At 42.4% G+C, this 23,602-nt stretch overlaps 1 protein-coding gene across 1 annotated transcript; it reads right to left on the bottom strand.

The window, feature by feature from the left end:
• On the bottom strand, positions 1 to 23,257 carry LOC123396710 (auxin transport protein BIG). Its single transcript, XM_045091561.1, has 14 exons — positions 23,041 to 23,257; positions 20,032 to 20,138; positions 19,630 to 19,795; positions 13,478 to 19,527; positions 12,728 to 13,342; positions 12,443 to 12,623; positions 10,353 to 10,587; positions 5,700 to 10,244; positions 5,411 to 5,633; positions 4,902 to 5,300; positions 4,311 to 4,454; positions 3,150 to 4,175; positions 2,415 to 2,918; positions 1 to 971 (listed from the first exon to the last, which is right to left on the bottom strand). The coding sequence occupies exons 1-14, from the start codon at positions 23,255 to 23,257 to the stop codon at positions 165 to 167; spliced, it is 15,219 nt and encodes a 5,072-aa protein (XP_044947496.1). The 3' UTR covers positions 1 to 164.
• Between the last annotated feature and the right edge of the window lie 345 nt (positions 23,258 to 23,602).

Genomic DNA, 23,602 nt, shown 5'->3' with positions numbered 1-23,602 from the left:
TTGAGAATGAAGGCCGTCGATACCACGACGTAATATTACACAAGTTTAACCAGCTGGTCTCCAAGTGCTAGACTGTTTACAGCTGCTACACACAAGCTGCCTCTATCTCATCATCATACAAAACAAAAAGGGTCGTGCCTTATATGAACACAAACAGTGGCTGCTCAGCTCCTCCCAGCCTGTATGGCAGCCCGGACAAAATCGTCACACTTCGTGTACCCACTGGAGAACACGTCTGGCAGCGCCCCCATGACGTCAAAGGCCTCCTGCAAATCCTCAGACGAGGTCATGTCGTCCAGCCATGAGAGCAGGTCCTTTGATAGTCCCACCATCTCCTTCATGTTGCTCAGCCTTTCTTTCATCGTCGACTCCCACTTGCTGCTTGCTTCGTCTTTCTGGCTTGACTTGCTAGTCCCAGATGATTTGCCCTTCTTGAAGAATTGCTGCAGCTGCTCCACCAACCCAGTGTACACCAGCATCGACTGGACAATGGCAAACAACCTCTTGCCGTCGTCGTTTGGATCAGCGGACGAACCTTCATCTGACCGGGCCGCAGAGGAAGACGACTCGGCCGAAACCTTGAGGGTGGATCGCCCATGCTTGTGTTGCATGTAAGCATGGTAGATGCCCCTCTGCAGGAAAGCGGGGCGGTGCTGCGACCAGCTCTCATAAGACTCGGACAGCAGAGAATTGACCATCATAAACTGCACAGTTTCCTCCGGAGACCCTGGACTACCCCGAGCTCCAGAGGGAGAAGCTGAAGCCCGACTGGGAGATTCTGAAGTTGAGAGAGAACTGGACAGGTAAGTAGAGATGGCCTTGGCCATCGCATGGCGTTGCTGGTTGGCACTTCCATCTACAAGATGAGAAGCCATCTGGATCATGAAAGGAAGAAACCGTGAATTGCTCTCCTTCCCCCCACCCTTGCAGTCGGTGCTGAAAGAAGCGCCTGTGGCAAACCTGGCTAGCATCTAGTAAAAACAACACAAGAATTCTCTGCAATTAGTCATTTGTAAGATGTGGAAGAACAGAAAACAATCGATGCACGAATATGTTAACAACAATTCAGTGAATTGCTAGGCCAAATTTTACGTTCCTTGAAGTCCCAAACCTAGTGTTTGCCGCTCCCCTTAGGTAACATAGCAAAGGATAATAATCTTCACCAGATTTTGCATCCTTACATTCCAGTGTCATATTTCGATCAGATCACAAAATTACACGCTGTACAGGGTGTTAAGCAAAATAAAAAACAAAGTGTAGATTACACTAGATGTTTCAACTTTTCTTTCAAGTAAAATAAACCAAAATCTGTAAGAATACTCTCTTTCCAGTTTGGAATTGTTTTTGGAGTTCATCACCTCCATTTGTAGATGGTTTTCATTACTTGGTTTTGTTGAATCTGCACAGAATTTTCTAACCTTGCTGCTTTTTGTTAATATAACCAGTAGGGTTCTACCCAACTGTTCTCGTATAAAAAAAATGGCGATAGTGCAAACCCTCAGATTTAGTACCACCTCGTTCCTTTGCATAATTTCTCCTAAATTAAATATGTCCGGGATTTTGCTACAGAATTAACGAGATGCCTTGAGAAAACAAATATAGGATAAAGTGTGAGTTGCCTATATAAAAGAAGACTCAAGCATGAAACAGCGTGCGCATCGGAGCCTATATAAGAGAGACCCGATGAACTTAAATACTCCCTCTGTCCCAAAATAACTGTCTCAACTTTGTACTAGATCTAGTACAAAATTGTATTAAGCTTAAGACACTTATTTTGGGACGGAGGGAGTAAGAAAGAAAGAGAAAGACTCGACAAAGAAGTAAACATTCCCGGTGCCTATATAAGAGAGACCAATAAAAGAAAGAGAGAGACCCAACAAAGAAGGAAACAGATCCGGTGCCTATATAAGAGAGACCGATAAAGAAGGAAACAGCGCTGTGCATCGGTTACGGAAAGAACTTAATTTCCATGCATCATGCACAGAGAGAATGCTCCTGCTTAAATCAGGCATGCATCCAATATTCCAATTAAGCCTAATTCATGTGTACATGTGCTGGAATATTGTACAAGCAGGGAAAATAGAAAATTGAGTTACAATCGATAATTTTCCTAGATCCATACACCTATTTTTTTTCTTCCTCTAGCTCACGGAGGGCAGCACTCGTGTCTAGCCCGACAAGATTAATTTCTAATGTTTTAAGCATTCCCTTGCCCTAGCACAGTATAATGACAGGTATGCCGTGCAACGGCCAAGCTCGTCGTCTTAAGATTGACAACATTCGGATGTGTTGTGATGGGGGGTCTTGAGCTATGCTTGTTGCACTAGGTCGCTATGATATTATTTTTTCTTGCAACACACTGGCATGTTTTCTAGTTGTTTAAAAATGAGATCAAGATAGCAGCGGACACGTACCAGAACAATATCGTATGTCAACAACCGGAGACGGCTTCCATCTGCTCGCCCTTGAGAATTCAGTTGGTCCCAATACTGATCGACGCATCGGTTGTACTGTCCCTGTGGAACAGATGGCCCCCTCAGCGGAAAGATACAATTACACAATGTCTCGTTATTTCTCAGTGTAGCCCCATCCCATTCCTTTTTAGGATTCTTCAGTGCAGCATCAGCTCGTTTGGCTTCCTGATGACATTGGTAATGTATGATGTTGAAGTGGCTAACAGTAGTGAATACGCAATCCCCACGGCCACTGCCAGAACTTGTTGCACCCAGGTTCACCCGTTTACTGAAAGCATAGACTCCTAGCATGTCTGTTGGTCTTAAAGTATACCCTTCTCTACAGACCATACATGCCAGCCCTTCTTCCTCTTCTTCCACATCATCAAAACCTTCGATTATAGGCTGAGAGACAACGATACGTCTACCTCCATCCGAACCAAATTCTTGCCGCATTCCTAGCCCCTAGAGAGAAATAAAGCAGCAAAAATGTTACATTGTGGTGCAAATGCAGATCTCAAGGTCAAACAACAAAGCATAAACTACACAAACAAAAACAAAGAATAATCAATAGCCTATAATTTCAGTTCAAGCTTCAACATGATTTTGCACATTTGCAGAATAATCTTTGAAAAACAGGGTGAAAACAATCAGTTGAAACATAACAGCTGATGAAACTATATCTGTAACAGTTACCCGAAGTAGTATTTCTCTTTTCTGGAGAGCACGGCGGCGCATCTCATCCCTCGTAGCATGCCGCAGTTCTTGAATCTTCTCCCACAGGAAGCCATCACCATTATTTTCTTTGTTTGCTAGGGTGTCCAAAAGATTTTCTGCTCGTGCACCAATTTCGTTTTCACCAGGCACCCCTTCTAAAGCATGGAGAAGTGGTAAAATGCCTTCTTCATCGACACACTTCTGTGTAGGCAAATGACCCTTTGCAAGCCCTTTCAGCATTGACAGGATGAATGGAATAGATGGCAGCTTTAATCCAGCTGCCCATTCTGCACTAGTTCTAGAGCCAGCCAGCCCTGCAGAAGCAAATCTTTCCCTCAGATGCCCTAGAGCAGCTTTTGTAATGCCCTTCTCTAGAATAATCTCCTTCAGCCTCTCACCACATGAACTCGTCTTGAGTGATTCCGAGACTCGAACAAAGTTTTCAACAGCAGATCTCTGCATTGATGCCTTCTGGCTTAAATTGTCATCTTTTTTATTCTCTTCGTGTTGCTTCTGCAACCGGTCAAACTCACTCCAGTCCCTAAGGTAGGGCTCAAAATGTTCGACCAGAACTTCCATAGCTGCTGGCTCCCCGTAGGTCAGGTAAGGCAAGATTCTGGCCACCATCTCCTCATTCCTTTGTTGCTTGTTTGATTTTTTGGTGCCTACAGGATGACATAACCTCTCCAAAAACATGAGAACAATTTTCTTGGCCTGCTCACATGCACCAGTCTCCTCAACACTAGTTGTAAATACACTTTGTGAGATACTTATGTCACTTTCATTAGCTTCCAGTGTAAGGCTTTCTACAATTAATAGAATACCCTCAGCTGGTTCCATTGCATCTACTGAGAATGCGCGCCTGGCTGTCTCAAGTAGCAAACCAAGGGCACCCAGACGTAGTAAGGCACATCTATTTTCACGGATTTTGCAACAATACTTGAGAAGGTTAAGAACTGAAGCCAACTCTTCCTGGTTGGATCGTAACTCGTCGTCACGTAGGCTCTGGCAAAAAGGAAACTGAGATTCAATAAAAATAACAGGACTGCAGCACAACAGTCAAATAAATGTAAACTTTTCCAACTTCATGACACTGCACTTAAAGGACAAGAAAACCAACACAGTGTTGAGAAAACAAACCTGAATCATGCTTAATATAATTTCCAGACCTCCACATTCCCTAACAGCACCTGATATGGAAAATTCAATTTCAGGATCTTGTGATTCCTCTCTTTCTTCTTCTAGCTCTTTAATCATGGGCTCAGTTGCTTCACCATCTAAACCCTGATCAGGGGGGAAATAGCAACACAACAGCGAATAATGTTAATAAATCAGGACGAATATTAATCCAAGAGGAGGCAGAAAATCAAATCATGCACAATACTAACTAGTTTCAGACCAAATAGACTATCCTCAAATTAGTCAATACATGTACAGCAATATGATTTACAAAGCTATGATGGAACAACAGGACAATTATAATGTGCACACAATATCGGTTCAAAGGTTTGGCACTTCACAGTTTTAAAATAAAAGAGAGATAGGTGCTTCACAGAGGACACGATCAAACAATGCAGGGGTAAAGATTAATGCAAACTTGTATATGGCCAAGGAACACCGCATCAAAACAAGCATCAAGATATCAAAAACTGCTACAACTAGCGAGGTGCTAGATACGAGGTAGTAAAGAATCTAAGGCAACAAAAAATAAGTCAAACCCTCGTAATGTACCTGTAGTCTGTAGGTTACCGTCATTGGTGGGCAATCTCTGACAGACGATGTAGCAGAGAGTGTACTGGCACTCGACAAAGAATGCTGAGTTTGGCCATGGTGCTTTCTCCACACTTGCTCATAGACTTGGGATATGCTAAGATCAAGTGAAATTATATTCCCAGCAACCAGTAATTCCATGCCATAGTCGTCTTCTATAAGTCCAATCAAATCAAGTTGCCGACATATTTTGTTTTTCACATCTCTCATTAGTGGGCCAATCTCCACACTAGAGTATGGACTCTTTGTCATAGAACCCCTGATGAACTCTTCTTGAGTATGTGACTTGTTTAAAATCAAAAGGTAAACAGGCTCTGGTTTCACTGGGCAAATCAAATCGCAGAGTTGCTCCAAAATAAACTGCAAAAGAGCATGATCACAATTAAGTTGCATTTTATTATTAGCATTGATAGGAACAGGAAAAGAAGTTAAGCACAAATATCCAAACAAAAATATATGTGCGCTTGTACCAGAGATGTCCGTCTCTTTTTCTCTTTCACATGCTTCTGCAATCCAGAGATGCAAGCACGAATAAATTGGCGTTTGTTTGCAGTACTCTCTATAAGTAAACTATCAAGAAGGTCTTTCAAAAGCCGGTTGCAGTCATTGATTAACTTTGTCTTCTGCACAACTAGCCCACGGATAACCAAGAAGGCCTCCAGCACCTCGGACAGCAACTTGTCACTCATAAATCTGCAATATGGAGGAAATGTAAACACAAGATGGTGGGGTTCCGAATGAGAATATATTGAGATTTACCTTGCTCTAATATTGGGAATTTCGAGAAATTTATTCAGGAGCTCCACAAGCTTATGAAGAATGAATCCTTGTGATATGTCAATGCTAAGGCTTCTCTCCTGCGATTCAACATTGTACACTTCTTTTGTTATCAAAGAACAGAGTGTGGCTAAGCAACCACGGACTGTTAAGAAAAGACGTGAAGCCTCTGAATCAATCATTGTCCCCAGTAACTCAAAGTACTCCGCTGCACTCTCACCAGCTGACAGTGTCCGAGGAAGTAGAGACATGAGCAAGTTCAGTAACTGAAACTGCCTGGAAGAGTTTGATGGGCATAGCAAGCTTATAAGAGTGCATATCTCAGATCTTATTGACTGAGAACAGGAACTTAAAATCAAATCTGAAACCCAGGAGCCCAAGGCAAATTTTGAGAAGTCGCTTTTAGATGACTTCCGACATGCACGACGCTTCCATCTGAGTCCATATTTCAGAACAAGGTAATCTGATTTCTGTGAATCATGACGTGCTTTTTGTACTCCTTTCGTTGCCTGTGATACTTTGTATTGCCTCCTCACAAAATCCAGATATGATGCACCACTCTCCCATTCTGAATAGCTCAATAGTGGCATATCCTGACCTCTTCGACTACCATCAGGACTTTTTCCAGCTATATCAGACTGAACCTTGGAAGTGGATACATTAGTTGCTGAGTGACCTGTGGTATCATCATTCTTCGATTGCAACATCAAGCTAGATTTTCCCACACCTGACTCCTTGTCCCCAACATCAGATTTTGGAGGTGTGCAAGCCTGAGAAATTATTCTCAGACAAGGAAGAATAATATGCTCTGAAATTGCAGGGTGCTTTGCTCCAACTTTAATAGAAGAGAACAACAGCTGAAAGGCAACACGCAGCCTCGCTTCCCAAAACTCATCTACAAGGGCACATGTCTCTGAAAGTAGCTGTAACTCTTCTCGTGTTGATTGTGCAATATCCATTGAGCGATGGTGCTCAAGACAATACATTACCTTCTTCTGAATCAACTTGTCCAGTTCCTGGACTGCATCTGCATCACCTTCAGAGAATGAAGATAGCACAGCCCTGGCAAGGGTGCGTGAAGTTCTAGGGCCTTGATGAATGTTGTTTTCAAATAACTCTGATAAAATGCCAGCACCGACAAGTTGCTTCCTGCAGTTTGTGTGTTTGGATAGCACTTGTAATAACTCTAGGCATTGTGTAACAAACGTAGTACTACACCCATAGCAACTACTTGGAGACCTTGGTATTGAAAAGGCTGGCAATGCATTGGTATCATTAGAACTTTTCTGGTGCAGATATGTCATTAGAACACGGCGCAGTCCTTGTAGCGTCTGAACACTTTTGCTGACCGAGTCGAAAGCCGCTTTGCATTTTTCACCATACAGAACACCAAGAAGTGCAATCTTGCGATTTACCTTGCAAGTGGGACCAGGCAAGGACACCATCATCTGCTGGACAGCATCTTTCTGTTGTGAATCTATCTCCTGTTCACCTATGCTGGATACTAATTTGATGAGAGGCTTTTTAAATCCCATCAGTTGCTGGTATCGCCTATGAGCATTTTCTGACTCTGACTCAATTGCTGCCAATCCTTTTCTCATGTCATCGTCATTTTCCATGTTATCAAACGAGAAGCTTGGTTTCGCCATGAAATGGAATTCAAAACGACCGTATTTACTATATCCACACTCGTTGCAGAGAAAAGAGTCAAGGTTTTCATAGTTAATATTTCTACATTGCCTGCACTGATATGCATTTTCATGGCAGTTGCTACAGATTCCATGCTTATCAGTGACAGACCTGCTGCACCGTGGGCACTGCAATGACTCGAGAGAAGAAGCTTGGAGATTTTCATAAAATGAATCGAGCTCAATCATGAAATTGCATGCTGTAATTGGGATGGGGAATTCAACCTTCAATTCAGTCTGATTAAAAGTAAGATGGCAGCTTTTGGCCCGTTTCCACAAAGACCAATTGTTCTTCAGCTCAGACAAATCTGTTACAGGCCTGTTGTTGTAATACAGGTTCAGCACTTTCACTGACTTCGACTTACGTGCATCATAAACATTCATGGTCACTGACTGTATAGTAAAGCTTCCAGTACATTTTACTATTATCCTGTTGTCAGTAAATTTGGTCTCAGACTTGAGGCTTTCAAGCTTCATTCTTGAATACGGAACATCTGGACAGCTACAGGTCACACAAGGCTCACTCTCCAAATAATAGCCATCAAACTCCACTAAGCAACTCAGCGTATTGTATATACGGGAATTTGGATGGTTTGCTAACAGCTCATTCTGCGAATGGAGGGTAGCAAAAATGCAGCTTATTACATCAGATGTTAAACACTTATTCAGAAGTTCAGCTTCATTCTGCTTTGCACTAGAATCATTTGCTTTTCCTAGTAAACAGGTTATAAGGTCAGTGTACTCAATGATGTTCTGCCCATACATGGGAAGATATTGCACCTTCTGCAGTAGAACTTTCAACATTGTTTCCTTAAACAGGTTCTTTGCATGGTACCATAGTCCAAATAAAACACATTTGGCCTCATGGCGAACACTTCCAGAGTTCCATTCTAGCAAGAATGTATCAACAAAACGCTTCAACACATCCCCTTCCTTGTCATTGAACCCTTCCACAGCCTGCTCCATGTCCATGCAGGATTTCTCGGAAGTGCCTTCCAAAGCATCATCACCTTTCCGCTTCTTTTTTGAATCTGAAGATTGTGAACCAGTTCTTGCAGAACCTCCAAGATCCCCACTTTCTGTTTTTTGTACAGTTTGATTGACATCTTTCCCTGAATGGAAGGCCAAATTCAGAAGCTTGAGAGTCTGAATAATACACTCTTCACTGAAATAGTAAAAGTTGTCCATCAGAAATGGAAGAAGGTCCATGTGCTTCAAACAGTACTTCTGCCAATTTCTGGGCCTTGCTGCAGCCACATCACAAAGAGTAGACAAACATTTTATTAGCTTAACACTTCTCTCGTATGGCACAGGATTTCGAAAACCTCCGGACTTGTTAATGATTTTATGGAGTTTCTTGACTTCATGGGAATATTGCCACGAATCCCTAACACTGTAATAGTGAGTCTTGCTGCCACACAAATGAAGGAATAGCCTCCTTGCATATCTACGAACAAATGTAGTATGTGGATTGCTGATATAGCTGCAGAGAACATCCTGGTACCCATCCAACTTGAGATCCTTAGCATTGGGAGCCTTGGAGCTTCTATCCTTTTCAGCCGACTTCTCCTTCTCCGGTCGAACCATGCTATATACTAGCCGGAAAGTATTCTCCAACAACAATTTGTTGTAGTCCATGAATAGATCAGTCGGATGAGATTTGGCATATGAATCAGAAAAAAAGGGAGAGAAATTTCCAGCTGGTAGCTCTCTCCGTACTGTCAATAGGGATCCACATCCTGAACCAGAACCACCTTCTCCATTTGTGGATGATGACTTGAAAATATGAACAAGCTGTTGCAGTATGTCCATTAAATAATTCAGAAATGATTGTTGCCTGAGGGCAGAGCAAGCACGAATTAACTGAGAAGCAAATTCATTTTTATCCTTGTCATCAGTGGAGGGTGAGAGACCTGTCGTTGACACTGGAACCTGAACATGACCTTTCTCTGTCAAATCAGAGCTTCCCCCAGACTTCGAATGAGAGCCATCACTCCCAGGCTGATGCCAGTTACGGAACATAAGTGTGAAAAACATGAAAATAAGGATAGATACTTCTCCAAAAGAACATCGTGTTTTGGCAGGAAATGGTTTACTTATATTGATTTCACCTATGAGCCACTTGACAAATTTTTCCAAATCAAAATATTCTGGCTTTGAGCTATCCATGAAAGGTCCACCAACTGCAGATGAAAGCCTATAGAACAACTGCATTATAGGTATGGCTTGAGTGCCAGCTGTGGTCCCCATCCAGCCTCTGAGCTCTTCAATTAGACAACTGAGTAGTAGGGAGTTAATGGCACGTTTGGATGCAGAAATTGAAACCGTCCTTTGGTCTGGCATGGACCCAGGGAAATCTGCAGATCCACTTGCATCCAATACATGAATTGGTGACTGTGAGGTCTGGACACTTCTATCAGCAACAGGAGGAGGAGGAACACTGGTGTCTGCTAGCTCATCAACAGAGAAATGAATATCACTGCCCTCACCTCCAAATGTATCAAGTTCAATTGTTACTGCTGACATAGGATGATCTTTTGAATGCGGTGCAGGTAGACGATCTGCATCAAGTATCTCATAGCAGGTTTCACACAAGTCAAAGTCTGGACATATGTTGCAGTGCCACCTTTGCCTAAGTATTGGAACTGTGGAACAACCATCACAACAGTACTGCACTGACGATGTGGCAGGGTCTTCTTCAATCATAACCTGGGCATTTCCACTAGCAGGATTCATAGCAGAAGCACTTGTTTTTGCATGATTATCAGAGCCATCATCATTAGCTATCATTGTCTGCTTTGGGAAAGGAACTTGTAGAAATCGTGATGAAATAGCCAAACTGAAAATCAGCAACAAAATTTAAGCTATCGAAGAGACTACAAGAGCTGATAGCAACAAAACAAAAAACTGGGAAATGTCAATGTACATGCAAATACAGAAAGGTCACCTGCTAGAAGTCTGAACAGCTTCATATGGAGCAAATAGTAGCTTCTTCAATAGAGCAACTGCAGGTGCCACTGAAACACCAGATTTCTCATTTGTATGCAGAGACAAGCATTCAGCGTAGCTATAAATAAATTCCACACAAGGTATAACAAGATTATTTATCATTTGAGTATCTGGCCTGTCTAAATCCAAAATGTCCCAGAAAACTTGCATAAGACCGTCAACTAATTCTGTACCTGCAGAAGACAAAGATATGCTATTAATCTCCACAATGTAGAAAATAAGAAAATGTTACAGGCCATAGTTTAATTAACATATGATTCACATTACTAATACCAGGCTATCACTTTTAATCAAAGACAACATCACCAACAGTTACAACTGAGATATCATTGCAATTACACATAATTCATACGGCATGCCTACCCATATTATCGATAAGAATATTCCTTCGTGACATTTAGCAGAGCACGTCTTATTCTTAGAACAGAAGTGAAGAAGGTAGAAGAATCAACACAAAGAAAGATGTTACTGCATTAGAAAAATGCCTTTCATATTATTTTGTGCATTTATTGCCTGCACCACATGAACAGCAACCTCGCTTTCTGTCAACTGGCAACCAATAGGTCAATATTAGCAAAAGAACCAATGGTAACATTCTTACTCCTAGCTGTTAACTTCTTCCTATGGATACAGTTGGCATTGCGTTGGCTTTTAAGTACTATCATTTGAACATGTATAACTAACCAATAACAAATATCTAATATCTTTTAGAACTGTTTCCCCCTGGGTTGGTAAATACTCCATAACCAACTTGAGTACGCAGTCCACACCACAACACAGCAAAAGCAAACTGGACCTTCACATACATAGCGTCTGAATCTAAATTGCCAACTTCATGCCACAAGAATGTTTATGTAATGTGCCTAAGTACATCATATGTAAAAAACAACCATAAGAACATACTAGTAGTTACAGGAATATCTTTCTGGTTTACGAACAAATCCTGGAACCCATCGGGACACCAGTAGCCAGTCTCCCAACTGTAAGAGAGATTTTCCTTTCGTGTTTCCTAAAATTATATTGTTTCATCTACCCTATAATAGCCATTGCTGAATTATATGAGCGCCAATGGGAACAAAAAGGTGATGGACCTCATCATGGCCGAGGTTGGACGCTGGAGGCGGGCTTATGCCCGCAGGTTGCGCAAGACTCCTTGAGATTAGCCCTGGTGTGTGTCGTATATGTTAGTTGAATTTCCGTCCCCTTGGCATGTTGCCTTGAGGGGATGATCTCATATTATGAATGCAATTTACTTTCTGATGATAGGATGTGCAAAGCGTTTGCATGCTCTTTAAAGAAGAAAAATCCATCAAAATGGCATCGGTATTTTTAAACAAGTTAGCTATTTAAACCCCAGTAATCACAAGGGTCTCCAATCTGTTGCCATCAACTTCTGAAACACTACAGATCACTTTTACTCTCTTTTTTAAACACAGCAAATCGCTTGTACTAGCATCAAAACTAACCAAGTATTTTATGCATCAGACCTTTAAAGAGAAACACTTTAGCATCACAATCACAACAATACAACAGTGGCTATTTGAGAATGTTAATATACAATAGGTAAAGTAATAATTTGCATGGTACTTTCAGTCTAGGGTTTGTGTCTCCTGCACTCTACATATTGCCCCTTTTGGGTCCCCCAAGTAATAAGCATATTAAAAAACTCAGAGAAGTGAGCTTGCTATAATTCATCAATAAGAATTTTAGAATTTGTTGCATAACCTAATCCCAGCAGCAGGAATGACATTTTTCTTGGTGCAGCTCTACATAACTTTGGATCTAATTTTATTAATATACACTAGCAAATTTTAAGCACCATATTACCAAAGTAACATTTTGCGAAAAATATGGCAATGCCGATTTTCATGTGTTATATATTGATCCTGATAAGTAATAAATGGTCAGGCACTGGAATGGATAAAAAAAATAAGCGTCATTTTTTCACTGTTGGGGTAATAAGAATTCACAAACATCAGACACGGAAGGAGTCCTCTGTATTAGTTAAGTGCGAGTAAGAATTCCTACCATGATTCTCAAGAAAAGATGCGAAGTTTAATTTCCTGTGCAAAGCAACTTTAGAGACTGTATGGATCTGGGCAATAAATTCTTTTATCACCCAGCTAGATGCAGTTCCTCCAACTCCTATTCTTGAAGTAATTGCTGGAAGTGACTTTATTACTCCCAGAAGGCGCATAGTGTCCTTAACCTGTGCAATGATTAAGAATAAAATCAAAAGAGTAACAGCAGAGTAAGAGAGAACGAAAGCCCATAATATTAGGACTTTGCATAATAAAGATAATCGAAACTTACATGATAGTACACTTCCTTCTTTGGGAACACAGCCTGAAGGACACGGCATGCAGCAGAATGCAGCAGAGGCTCCCTGTCGCTTTGAAAGATGGTTTCCAACAAAGCTCTGCATTTTAGATCATCAAGTTCCATGTCGGCATCAACCGTGTCGGTGCAGCAGCTTGGTTGGCAAAGCAGAAAGATCCGTGAGAGGATCCTGAGAGCATCTGCCAAGACCTGCTCCTGCATAGGAGCAGTTGGCATCGTCTGCGGTCTCTTTCCTGATTTCCCACCAGCAGTACTACCCATGACATGGGCTTCCATATCAAGTACAGCATCCATTTTCTCTTTCCACCCAAACTCATCTTTAGCTCGACCATAAACTTCAATAGAATCTACCCTAGGCATAGATGAACCATCGAATGTTCGGCCAACTGTAATTGTGAATTCTTCATCAGCCAGAAGTGATTCTGCAGTAGTAAATGGAATATCATACCATGATCGCATGCCTTCATCAAGCTTAACAACTCTGTGAAACATCATCAGTTCCGACGGGATATTGCTAGCCGATGTGTTACCCACATGGATTCGACAACCAACCATTACAATATCAGGATTTGGATTTGAAATAGATACCTACATCCAAATAATAGAGTACAGATAAGTAACTGAAACTCTGTTACAGGGTAGAAGAAAAATATAAGCAATGGGCAATAGCATGGGTGAAAAATTCACAGTAGTCACTTGGATTAACAGGTCAGTGCTTCCTACCTTGAAGCCAGCAGATGTCAGGCTCTCTAAATACCCATCATCTGAGGTCAGTCTCTGCTTGATGCTTTCAGAATCACCACTTTTGGTTGTATCACTACTAAATTTGACATCAGAAGTGATGCAACTTGTCTTCTCAAAAAAATCAAGAGGAAATTCTGGTTTGGTGGCAGCATAAGCTCTACTGGTGAGGATACTGCTGCCTAACTTCTTCGTTTGTTCTGCAGTAAGGCTCATTGAAATATCACCTCCACTAGGTGTATGCGAGTAAATATGAAGACTTCCATCATCATATATAAGAAGACAATGTGTTTTATCTTTGGATAAAGGCTTATATGCCGCAACACCCACCACTGGAGAATTTGAACCAGTGCCATATCTCATGTTCTGTGCACACAGCTCATGAGGACCCAAAGACACAGCGAGAGGAGAATTCGATTTAAATTTTGATAGACAGGTAAGAGTTCCACTGCCAGCTATAAGCTCTCTCCAGCGGTAAAGCCCAGCTGGCTTGGATTTACCATCTTGATCTTCTTCGCATACATATGATAACTCAGTAACTGCTGAAGAATCAGCATCTAAGCGCCCCATGAAAGTAGTGCCATCTTGATGAGACACGAATATAAGCCTGTAGGTTGATGAGAAGTACAATGATAATCCCTTATGCATAGATACTGCATCTTTCACCAAGACTGTGTCAGTCAATGTTTTGGCACCGACATCGCCTGCCAATACAATATTGAGCCTATACAGTAGACCCCCTTCAGAAAGAACAAGTAGCACCAATTTGCCCATTGAAGAGGGAACAAGGGTGGCATCGACAATAACATCATCAGCCACAGTAAAATAATGCAATGGGCTTATGTTATCCTGCGAGAGATCATATATTTTCACAAACATATTTGTTACCACCATGAGCTGTACCTGAGAGCCTGAAACCCATTCCACACGGCGAATGTAAGCTCCTTGCAGAGCAAGTTCTATGGCAAGGCGATCGGTTACTTCACCACGACTATTTAGTGTCAGTACTTGGCAATCCCCATATCCAGCAACAGCAAGGTAATGATCCTGTAACGGATTGAAGATCAGATGAACAATTTCGAAGCGGACAATGTTTCTGGAGAGTGGCTTCACATTTGTTTTGTCTGCTGTAATAGGGGCTGCAGTAGGCTGTCCAATAATTTGTCCCACATCGAATATAGCTACTTTATCCCCTTCTCCAACAGCAAGCTTGCCTCGATTGCTGACAGTCAGCAATGATTTAGTAAGAGAACCATTAGCAAGATGTGACTTGAGTTCCCTTGAATTCGGATAATCCGCTTTTATCTTCAGATCCAGTGATCCACTTTTGAAAGCTTTCTTTAGTTGGAATACATCAGAAGCTTGTGACACCAGCATATCACCTCCTAACAAGACTTTCCTATCTTTCAAAAGATTCAACTCTCTCTGGCTGAGTATTGTCGGAAGTAACTTCTTGCAGAGTTCAAGCATTCGAACTTCAATATCAAGATTCTTCAGAAATACAGGGAGCCCATCACTAAAGCCTTTTGGCACAGATAACTTGAGGGAAGTATCAGCATCAGTTGAGATGTCATCTTCAAAATCAGAGCCACTATCTGCAACCTGTTCCAGATCATCATGATAAGGCAACAGGGGCTGGAAGCTGCAATCGGCAGGTGCTGGTACACTAGATGTTCCAGTAAATTTCCGAGGTTTCAAGCACTGGCAGTTGCTTCCTCTCACACCACCAGCACCACAATCACAGAAGAAACGGCTTGAGCGGGAATAAACAACACGGTGACCCCGATGACACACCTTGGCACATACAGAACAGCAACCTTTGGAAACAGTCAAATCACATGTATAGCAGAAGTACCAATGCTGTTCCATAAAATTACTACCACTGGATGTAAATGTGCACACTTTGGATGCTAGTGCCCTTTCACTGTTTCCATCCTCTTCATCATCTCTATCCATGCTCCCCAATTCCCCATCAGATGTTCCATCATCTTCATCTTCCTCACCAGAACTAGCATCACAATCAACAGCGGAATTACTTTCTTGATTGGTGCGAAGAACTAGGTTCTCTGGATTCTTCAACTGCTTTGGTATGAGAGATCCTGAGTCACAATCGTTGCCAGAATTTTTAGATGAAAGCCTCTTAAGGGCAGTCCTATTTAATCCAGCTTCGCCAAACACTGACTCCACAAAAGTAAATAGAAACTTCAGAGTATGAAGCAAATCCTCATTACCAACCATTGTCTCCATCAGCATCAGTGTCTTATCAAATAGCTGTTTGAAATGTGATTCCTCACTCGACAGCTGGACAAGAAAATGGAAATATGCTTTGCCAGTTTGGAGATCGCATGACAAAAATGCTCTATCAAGTAACAGTAGCATTGCACCAAAGAGGTGATGTTGAAGTTCTTTGGCCAATGTCTCGGACGAAGGGCAGATAAGACGCATCAGAAAATCCACTGATGATTCTCTTAGGGTTGTCGAACCCACTATAGTACCACTGTCACTTTCAGGTTTCAAAGGATGACCCAAAATTCTAAATTCTAACCAAGATGAAAATGACAACACCTCCATTCCAACAAATTTATTTTGCAACTCCACCTTAAGGGCGGGACAAAGGCCAGCACCTAAAATATCCGTTAACAAGTGAAGGATCTTCAAATTAACCTGCTCAGACTGGCATCTGTCCAACATATCAATAAAGACTGATATTTCAGCATGCTCGGGAGCAAAGAGACTGCTTGCTCCTTCAGGCGCGCCTTCTGCATCACCAAGGAAGAATTTAAATACATCTGTTTTTGAACGAATGTCCTCCACTAGATCAATAATGGTAGAAACCAGAATTTCTTCCGCCCCATGGTCGATGCTTTCTTTTGAGCTGATGTCAGCCAGGAACCCTTCTAACTGCTTCAGGGTAAACAGATCAATGTATCCAGCTAGATCATCCCTGTAGTTGATTAGACTCATAAATATAGAATCACACTGTGCATAAATGGATCTGAATATTCGGTCGGATCTAACAGTCATCACCATTCCGAGTAGTTTGGAAATAACACTCGCATCAACTTGACCTCTGTCTCCTGGTTGCATGATCTTTATGTATCCATCAAAGGTGTGTATGATGTCATGTATTACGAGAATGCAAGAAAGGATAGCACTGTTGCTAGAAGCGTAATCTGATGGAAATCCATGTAACAAGCACTTCAAGGGGAAACAATGTTTCTGTACTTCACCAAGCTTTGTAGCAACTCCATCTATCCTTGATGGAAGATCACATATACGTTCCAGCACTGCCATGTCAGAACCAATTTTTTCAAAAAGGAGATGATGCTTGGATTTGTCAAAGGCAGAATGCTTAAGCAGCAAGGAAGGATAACAATGATCCTTATAAGGCCTTTCTCTATCAACAAGTGAGAGATATGCTTCCCTGTAAGTATGAAGATAGGTCTCCAAAAGTGATGATAAAATATTTAAACAATGTCCACTATTTTCACCTATGTATGTCACCAAACTCTTTCCAAGAACAGATTGCTCTCCATAAAAAACCACCTGCTTTCCATATGAGTCCGCATCAGTTTTTTCACTTGCTTGGTTCCTCCAAACACCAGTATTGACGAGAGAGAGAATAAAAGAAAGCCATGCTCCTTTCCTGGAAAAATCCCAAGTTTCCAGCATGCTTGAAGCATGGAGAATCTCAGAATTCAACAACTTCAGGAATCCAAATACTACAGCAGGCAGGTTGGCACCCACAAGAGACGAAGCATCATCACTTACACTGAGAGCAAATGTGAGGAAGAAATTGACATTTACAAAATCAGGTTTGGAAAGATCATCATTCCGAAGTAGAGTATCATTGTCATGATAACCTATATCAGCAAGAGTGCTCCAGCAAATCAGAAATATATATCTTTCAACGATGAGATCATCAGCCAGTTCGGGTTTCATACCCCTCCAACTATCAAGTATTTCTGAAATGGTTGCACTTAAATCAGCCAAGTTCAAGCCTAAAGCTCCAACAGCAGACTTATCAAAGTAAAACTCAGCATGAGCAGGAGTCACATCAATCAATTGCGAGAACAGACTACTAGCTGTAGCATACTCCTTGACAGTGTCCGTGAGTAAACCCTCCACAATTGCAGTTGCAAAGGATGGCAAGCAATCATTCATGGAACGTGGTTGCTCTTCCTTCACTTGGACATCCCGCATCCTGGATCTTAATCTCATAAACAACCATGTTGGGCGTGTCAGCGGATATAATAGAATATGTCGCAGCACGAGCAGAAGTCTTGAAAGGATTAAAGCCCATCTTGTGAGTCCAGGCGCATTTTTCCCAAGTGGATAATGTTTCATTTTTTCCAAGGAAGAAAGCACAATGCTAACCAAATCAGACTTTTCTGACCCAGTGGTTGAATGAAATGCCACCAACAGAATTTCCAGATGAAAGGCACAAGGCAAAGTTTCACAGAACTCGTTAAAATTCAATAAGCTGGATGACTTGTCATCTGCCTTCTCCAAAAGATGACCAACGTACTGAACAAAAACTTTTCTTCCCAGAATATATGCCGAGTTTGTCCCAGAAATAATGGCACGGGCAACTAGAGCAAGTGTATAGTTGTTATAAGTGTACTTCCCGTTCTCAACATTAAACACTTTCTCCACAAGGTCTTCTCTTAAAGAAGCAGGACACTCATCAGAAGCAAGGAACATTTGTAGAAATTCAAAACAGGCCGTGTTGATGTGCACTAGGTTAGTCTCCATATGGTGAGATGCAGTGTTTTCAGCACTGCTTTCATCAGGAAGACAAGCTTGGCACTTAAGTATTGACATAAATTGTTCCAAATGATCTGTATGAAACTTCCTGCAAGCATCCATATATGTAGCATTGCACCATTCAGGAGAGAAGATGCATGTTTTCATAAAGCATATCAAATCAGCAGCTAGTTGAATAGGCCCATGCTGGCTGCTTGATGAAACACTCCCAAGGGAAGTTGGCTGTTCAACACTATCAGCTACTCCAGTAGAGCGGGCTTCAGCAAAGAGATTCCCGAACAGTGCGTCTTCCTCGTGACTGGCCACAGACTCCACCTCTGACACACCGGCTTGTTTAGTGCAACTTATCTGCGGCTTCTCAACTGCAGTCATTGATTTTACTCCTTCTTCATGGAGGAAAAAGATGAGATGCACCAAATCATCCAACCATTGCTCTTCTGGAGGGAAGAGCAACTTTAGATACTCCTCACATGTGTATTTCTTCAGCAAAGGGACCACCACAGAACGAGCTTGACAAGACAAATCACCAATCTCGGAATTGCATGAATAATCTAGAACATCTTTGCAAGATTTGTCCCTGTCAACATGACTTGTCCATCTTTTGGTGCTTTTAAGAAGCTTTAGCACATATTGCACGGTATAAGGAGAGTAAGCTAAAGGGGGTACTAAGCAAGAACCAGATTTTTCATATCTCCAGGTCTTTGTACTAAATATGCCCAAAAGGGAAGCAAGTATGCATACTTGTACAGTACAACAAATATCACTATTGCAGAAGACAATTTGGATCAGCTGTAGGAATTCTTCAAGTATTTGCAGCAACATAATTCCAACACCATCTCCAGAAAATACTCTGTCATGGTTAGAGAACTTGAACTTCAGCCCAAACAAGACCGGCAGACTATCAGCACACCTTGCAACTGAGCATAACATCATGGTATCAGAAACGTCACAAGGGAATTCCATTGCAAGACCATGGGCTAACTTCAAGATTCTTTGGGTAAAAGACAATCTCATGTTAAAGTTGATATCTTCTATAACTTCCAAAGCTGGAGATTGACAAAGCTTCTGAACCAATGTTAGAAGGCGGGGTATGCAGTGTAGATGAACAACTGCAAAATGTTGTGCTATTGACACCATGGCACTAGGAGATGCTGCATGCAGTGCTTCAGTGGTCTCTGGAATAGCATAATTTTGCTGTAAGCACTCTGGTGATAAGGTCAAACGAAACCGTTGCAGATCATCTCCACTATTTGAGCAGTTGAAGCCTGGTAATCAATCATCAAAGAATATACAAACATCAGCAAATGAAGCACCAAAAGTGCATAGAACCTTGAACCGCATTTTCACAGACAAGACCTGAAACTCACCTTTTAAATAGCAGAAATATTTGTCCTGTGGGCTCATGCGCTCAGATTCGACTGCGACAGATGACCACTGCTCGACAACGTCATGTATATTGCTGGGCTCCAACGAGTACACCTTGCTAGGAGACCCACTAAGCAGCACAGATTCCATGAAAAAGGCAACTTCATTCTGAAAATATGTGAAACATAATGAACACAAATGATTGCTACTGAGAATGCACGATAACACAATCCAAGAAACTGCAAATTAAGGGAACTCCGCACATTTGACAAAATACTGAATCAAATAAGGTGATGGATACAGCATGCTGCCACCATCTCACAATAATAAGATCACAGCAAGGTGAACTTTGTGTGGCCAGAATAAACACCCCCTTCAATTAAAATCAAGACGAAAAAACTTACCAGTAAGCCAAAGTCATCACATGCATATGATGATTTTTCGAGATACAAGAGACAAAATTCCAAAGACCTCTCCGTAATCTCCACAACTGTTGACTCCACTTGCTCCACTGATAACAAGATTACAAAGAAAACAAAGTGAGAAGCAGATCAAATATTTGCTAGACAAAGTGAGAAGCCGATCAAATATGTAAGCAAAATTAGAGGAAATGGTAAATAGGGAATAACATTGCAGAGAAACAATGCATTAATCAAAATCAGGTAAATGAAAAGCAACATTCGATTACAAGGGTGCATGAACTGCAAGACACATTAGTACAACCACAATCACATTTACTCCCTAATCCCTACTGGCATCAGAAATAAGTTGAAGCCACACTAAGATTTGCTAAACGCCTTACAACCTAGTCTGAGTAAAGGTAAATGCTACAGTGATCTAAACGCTCTTATAATTCTTTACGGAGGGTGTATACAAGAAAAGAAACAATAATTGCAAAGTAACATCAGAAGCAGCAGCATACTCCTAACTTACAAGAGCACTGACAACTTACTGGACAGCATCAAATTCATAAGGCAGGCACCAAGGTGCACAAAAGGGTAATTAGGATCCATCCATATGATATATAATACACCTATCTCTTGAAGTACAACGGTAAACTACACAAAAAAAAGAACAAAACAATATACGAGTAGTAAAAAAGGTACTATGAAACATCAAATCAGCAAGAAGCTAATCCAGAACCAAAGAAGAATCTGAAAAGCTGCACCACCAAAAAGCAAGTAAATTAAGAGCTCAACACTACAGGGATGTCTTCACATTTCATAAGTTTTCAGATGACATGGATGAATGAATGGGAAGTCCAGTGTGACTGAAATTGCTACTCCCTCCATCCGTTTTTAGAGGGTCTAATTTTCAGATCTCCCACACCAAGGCCAACAGGATCACAACAAATAGCTGGGTAGCCGCTGTTAAAATCTCACATGCAATACTCATTATAATGCATTAATCCTCTTGCCTCCTCTCTACATGCGGTTGCTAAGAATTAATGTGGCTGCTAACAATTGGTTGATGCATGCATAAAATTGATGGGAGAGGCCACGCACAACACGCGAGACAAATATATTAACGGCTACATGCATGGGACAGCCGATTAGGGGGTTAGACCCTGTATAAACAGATGGAGGGAGTAGCAAATATTTGCATATTTGCGGAAGCCTCAGCATATCAAAAAACATGAATCTGGTATTGGAAGTAGTGTTCACAGACCTAACAAGACAATTACAACTGTTAACCAAGACTTACAAGGTTTGCTAATTTAGGCTTAGTAGAACTGAAACTGAGTATATGAGGTGCGGTTTCAGTACTACTAGGCACGACGAAAAGGTTAGCCTTGGTGGGAAGGTGGTACCTCAGAAGGACACCTTCCGATATTTGGGGTCAATGATCAGAAGTATGGTGATATCGATGAAGATGTGAGCCATCGAACCAAAGCTGGATGGATGAAGTGGCGCCAAGCTTCTGGCGTCCTCTATGACAAGAATGCCACAAAAGCTAAAAGGCAGGTTCAATAGGGCAGTGATTCAACCTGCAATATTGTATGGCGCTAAATGTTGGCCAACTAAAGGCGACATGTCCAGCGTTACGTGTAGAAGAGATGCGCATGTTGAGATGGATATGTGGCCACACAAGAAAGGATCGGGTTTGGAATGAGGATTATATGTGAGAGAGTTGGGGTAGCACCGATCAAAGAGAAGTTTGTCCAACATCGTCTGAGATGGTTTGGACATATACAGCACAGGCATCCAGAAGCGGCAGTGCACAGCGGACGGTTAAAGCATGTTGATAATGTCGAGAGGTCGAGGTAGACCAAATCTTACATGGGAGGAGTCCGTTAAGAGAGATATGAAGGATTGGAACACCACCAAAGAAGTAGCCACAGGGGTGCATGTTAGTTAGCTATCCACGTGCTAGAACCATGAGTTGGTTTCGAGATCTTATGGGTTTCAACTCTAGCCTACCCCAACTTGTTTGGGACTAAAAGGCTTTGTTGTTGTTGTTGTTGCTGTTTAGGAAACAGGCATTCAAGCTTTATACCACAAGTTACTAGATACAGATGATTCTTGCATAAGCTTGCCAATCTTTGGTCAAATACAGATACCTTGTTTGAAAAACAACTGAGGCCCAAAAATAAGCAAACATAAGTTTCTACCAAATCAGTGAACAGTCAATATCTAGCCTATTTGTGCTGCCTGCCAAATGTCAATCAGAATTAGTTTGCTCTAAGAAGCACCTTCAACCGCCAAGCACCTGAACAATGCAAATAATAAAAGCAGATCCGATACTACATCACTAGGCTATGAAGTCAGTATACAAACCTGGCACATGCATGCATCTGCGATTAGCTCATACGAATCAATTCATGGTAGCCCACAGATGTAAGCATCCATGACCTCGCAGCACCAATAGTGCCCAAGCTAAAACAAAAACTGCAGCATGATGCAAGCAACACGGCAGAGGAAAGACTAAGCTGCAGCATCGCAAAACGGCGTTTCAAGTTTAATGGAGACTAAACCGCTAAATAGAAAATTCAGACTCGTACCCTACGATCATGCAAAAAAAAAAAAGTCAAAACAGCAAACTACCGCTGGAAAGTTTCCCAGCTGTGTAAAGCGACGAAACATGGGAGCTCTAGATCGATCGGAAGGAGAAAACCCGATATGATTTGAGTAGACCAGTCCAAAGCGTGGCCCTAAGTCATCCAACCATTTGCTCTAACGAGGCGAATCCTACTCCCGAAAAGGGGTTAAACAAGTGGAGGATCATAATTCGCAAGCCAATGCAGCGTGGGAGCAGCTTGCAGTGCATCTCGCAGCCGCGAAGCTCACCACTGTGCGAGATCGCACGACCTACTGAGCAAATCCAAAACCCTCGACAGCAGCAAAGTAGGTAGCCGCCTCGGAGAAGGACGACACGCTGGCCGCCCAAGGGTCCAGGGGATCGGGGGAGCTCACCGGAGGAGGAGAGGACGGTGGAGACGACGGCGCGGGCGGCAGCGAGGACGGCTCCGGCGCGGGCGGGCTCGGCCGGCGGGCCAGCGGCCAGGGCCCCCGCGAGCGCCTCGAGCCCCGCGCGGGCCGCGCTGGTGCGGAGGCGGCGGGCCGGCGGGTCCCGGTCGCCGGCGACGGCGGGGCGCAGGAGGTCCAGGAGCGCCGAGATCTCCGCCGCCATCTCTGAGGGATCTCCGATCGGCGGCGGAGCCCTAGAGAGACGAGCTGGCGCAGGGTCGGATCGATCGCCCAGAGACGGCCAGGGTTTTTGCGCTGCGTGTGTGTGTTCTAGAGAGAGAGACGCGGGGAGGTGGGAGAAAGGTGGGAGATGGGGAGGAAGAAGACGACGCGGATGGGCCGAGTGGCTTTTTATTTTACACTAGTATAAGCATGTCCGTGTAACGCAAGTTTGGTAAACATTTCCTATCTGTAGTAGTAATGAACACAAATGACAGACCCCTCGAAGGTCGTCGATTCGTTTTAAATCTCACGCTTAAGATTTTGCTTCATATTCCTGGAGAATAAA

Source organism: Hordeum vulgare, chromosome 5H (genome assembly GCF_904849725.1).
Source record: "Hordeum vulgare subsp. vulgare chromosome 5H, MorexV3_pseudomolecules_assembly, whole genome shotgun sequence".
Lineage (NCBI taxonomy): Eukaryota > Viridiplantae > Streptophyta > Magnoliopsida > Poales > Poaceae > Hordeum > Hordeum vulgare.
This window is presented reverse-complemented; position numbering and strand designations above follow the sequence as displayed.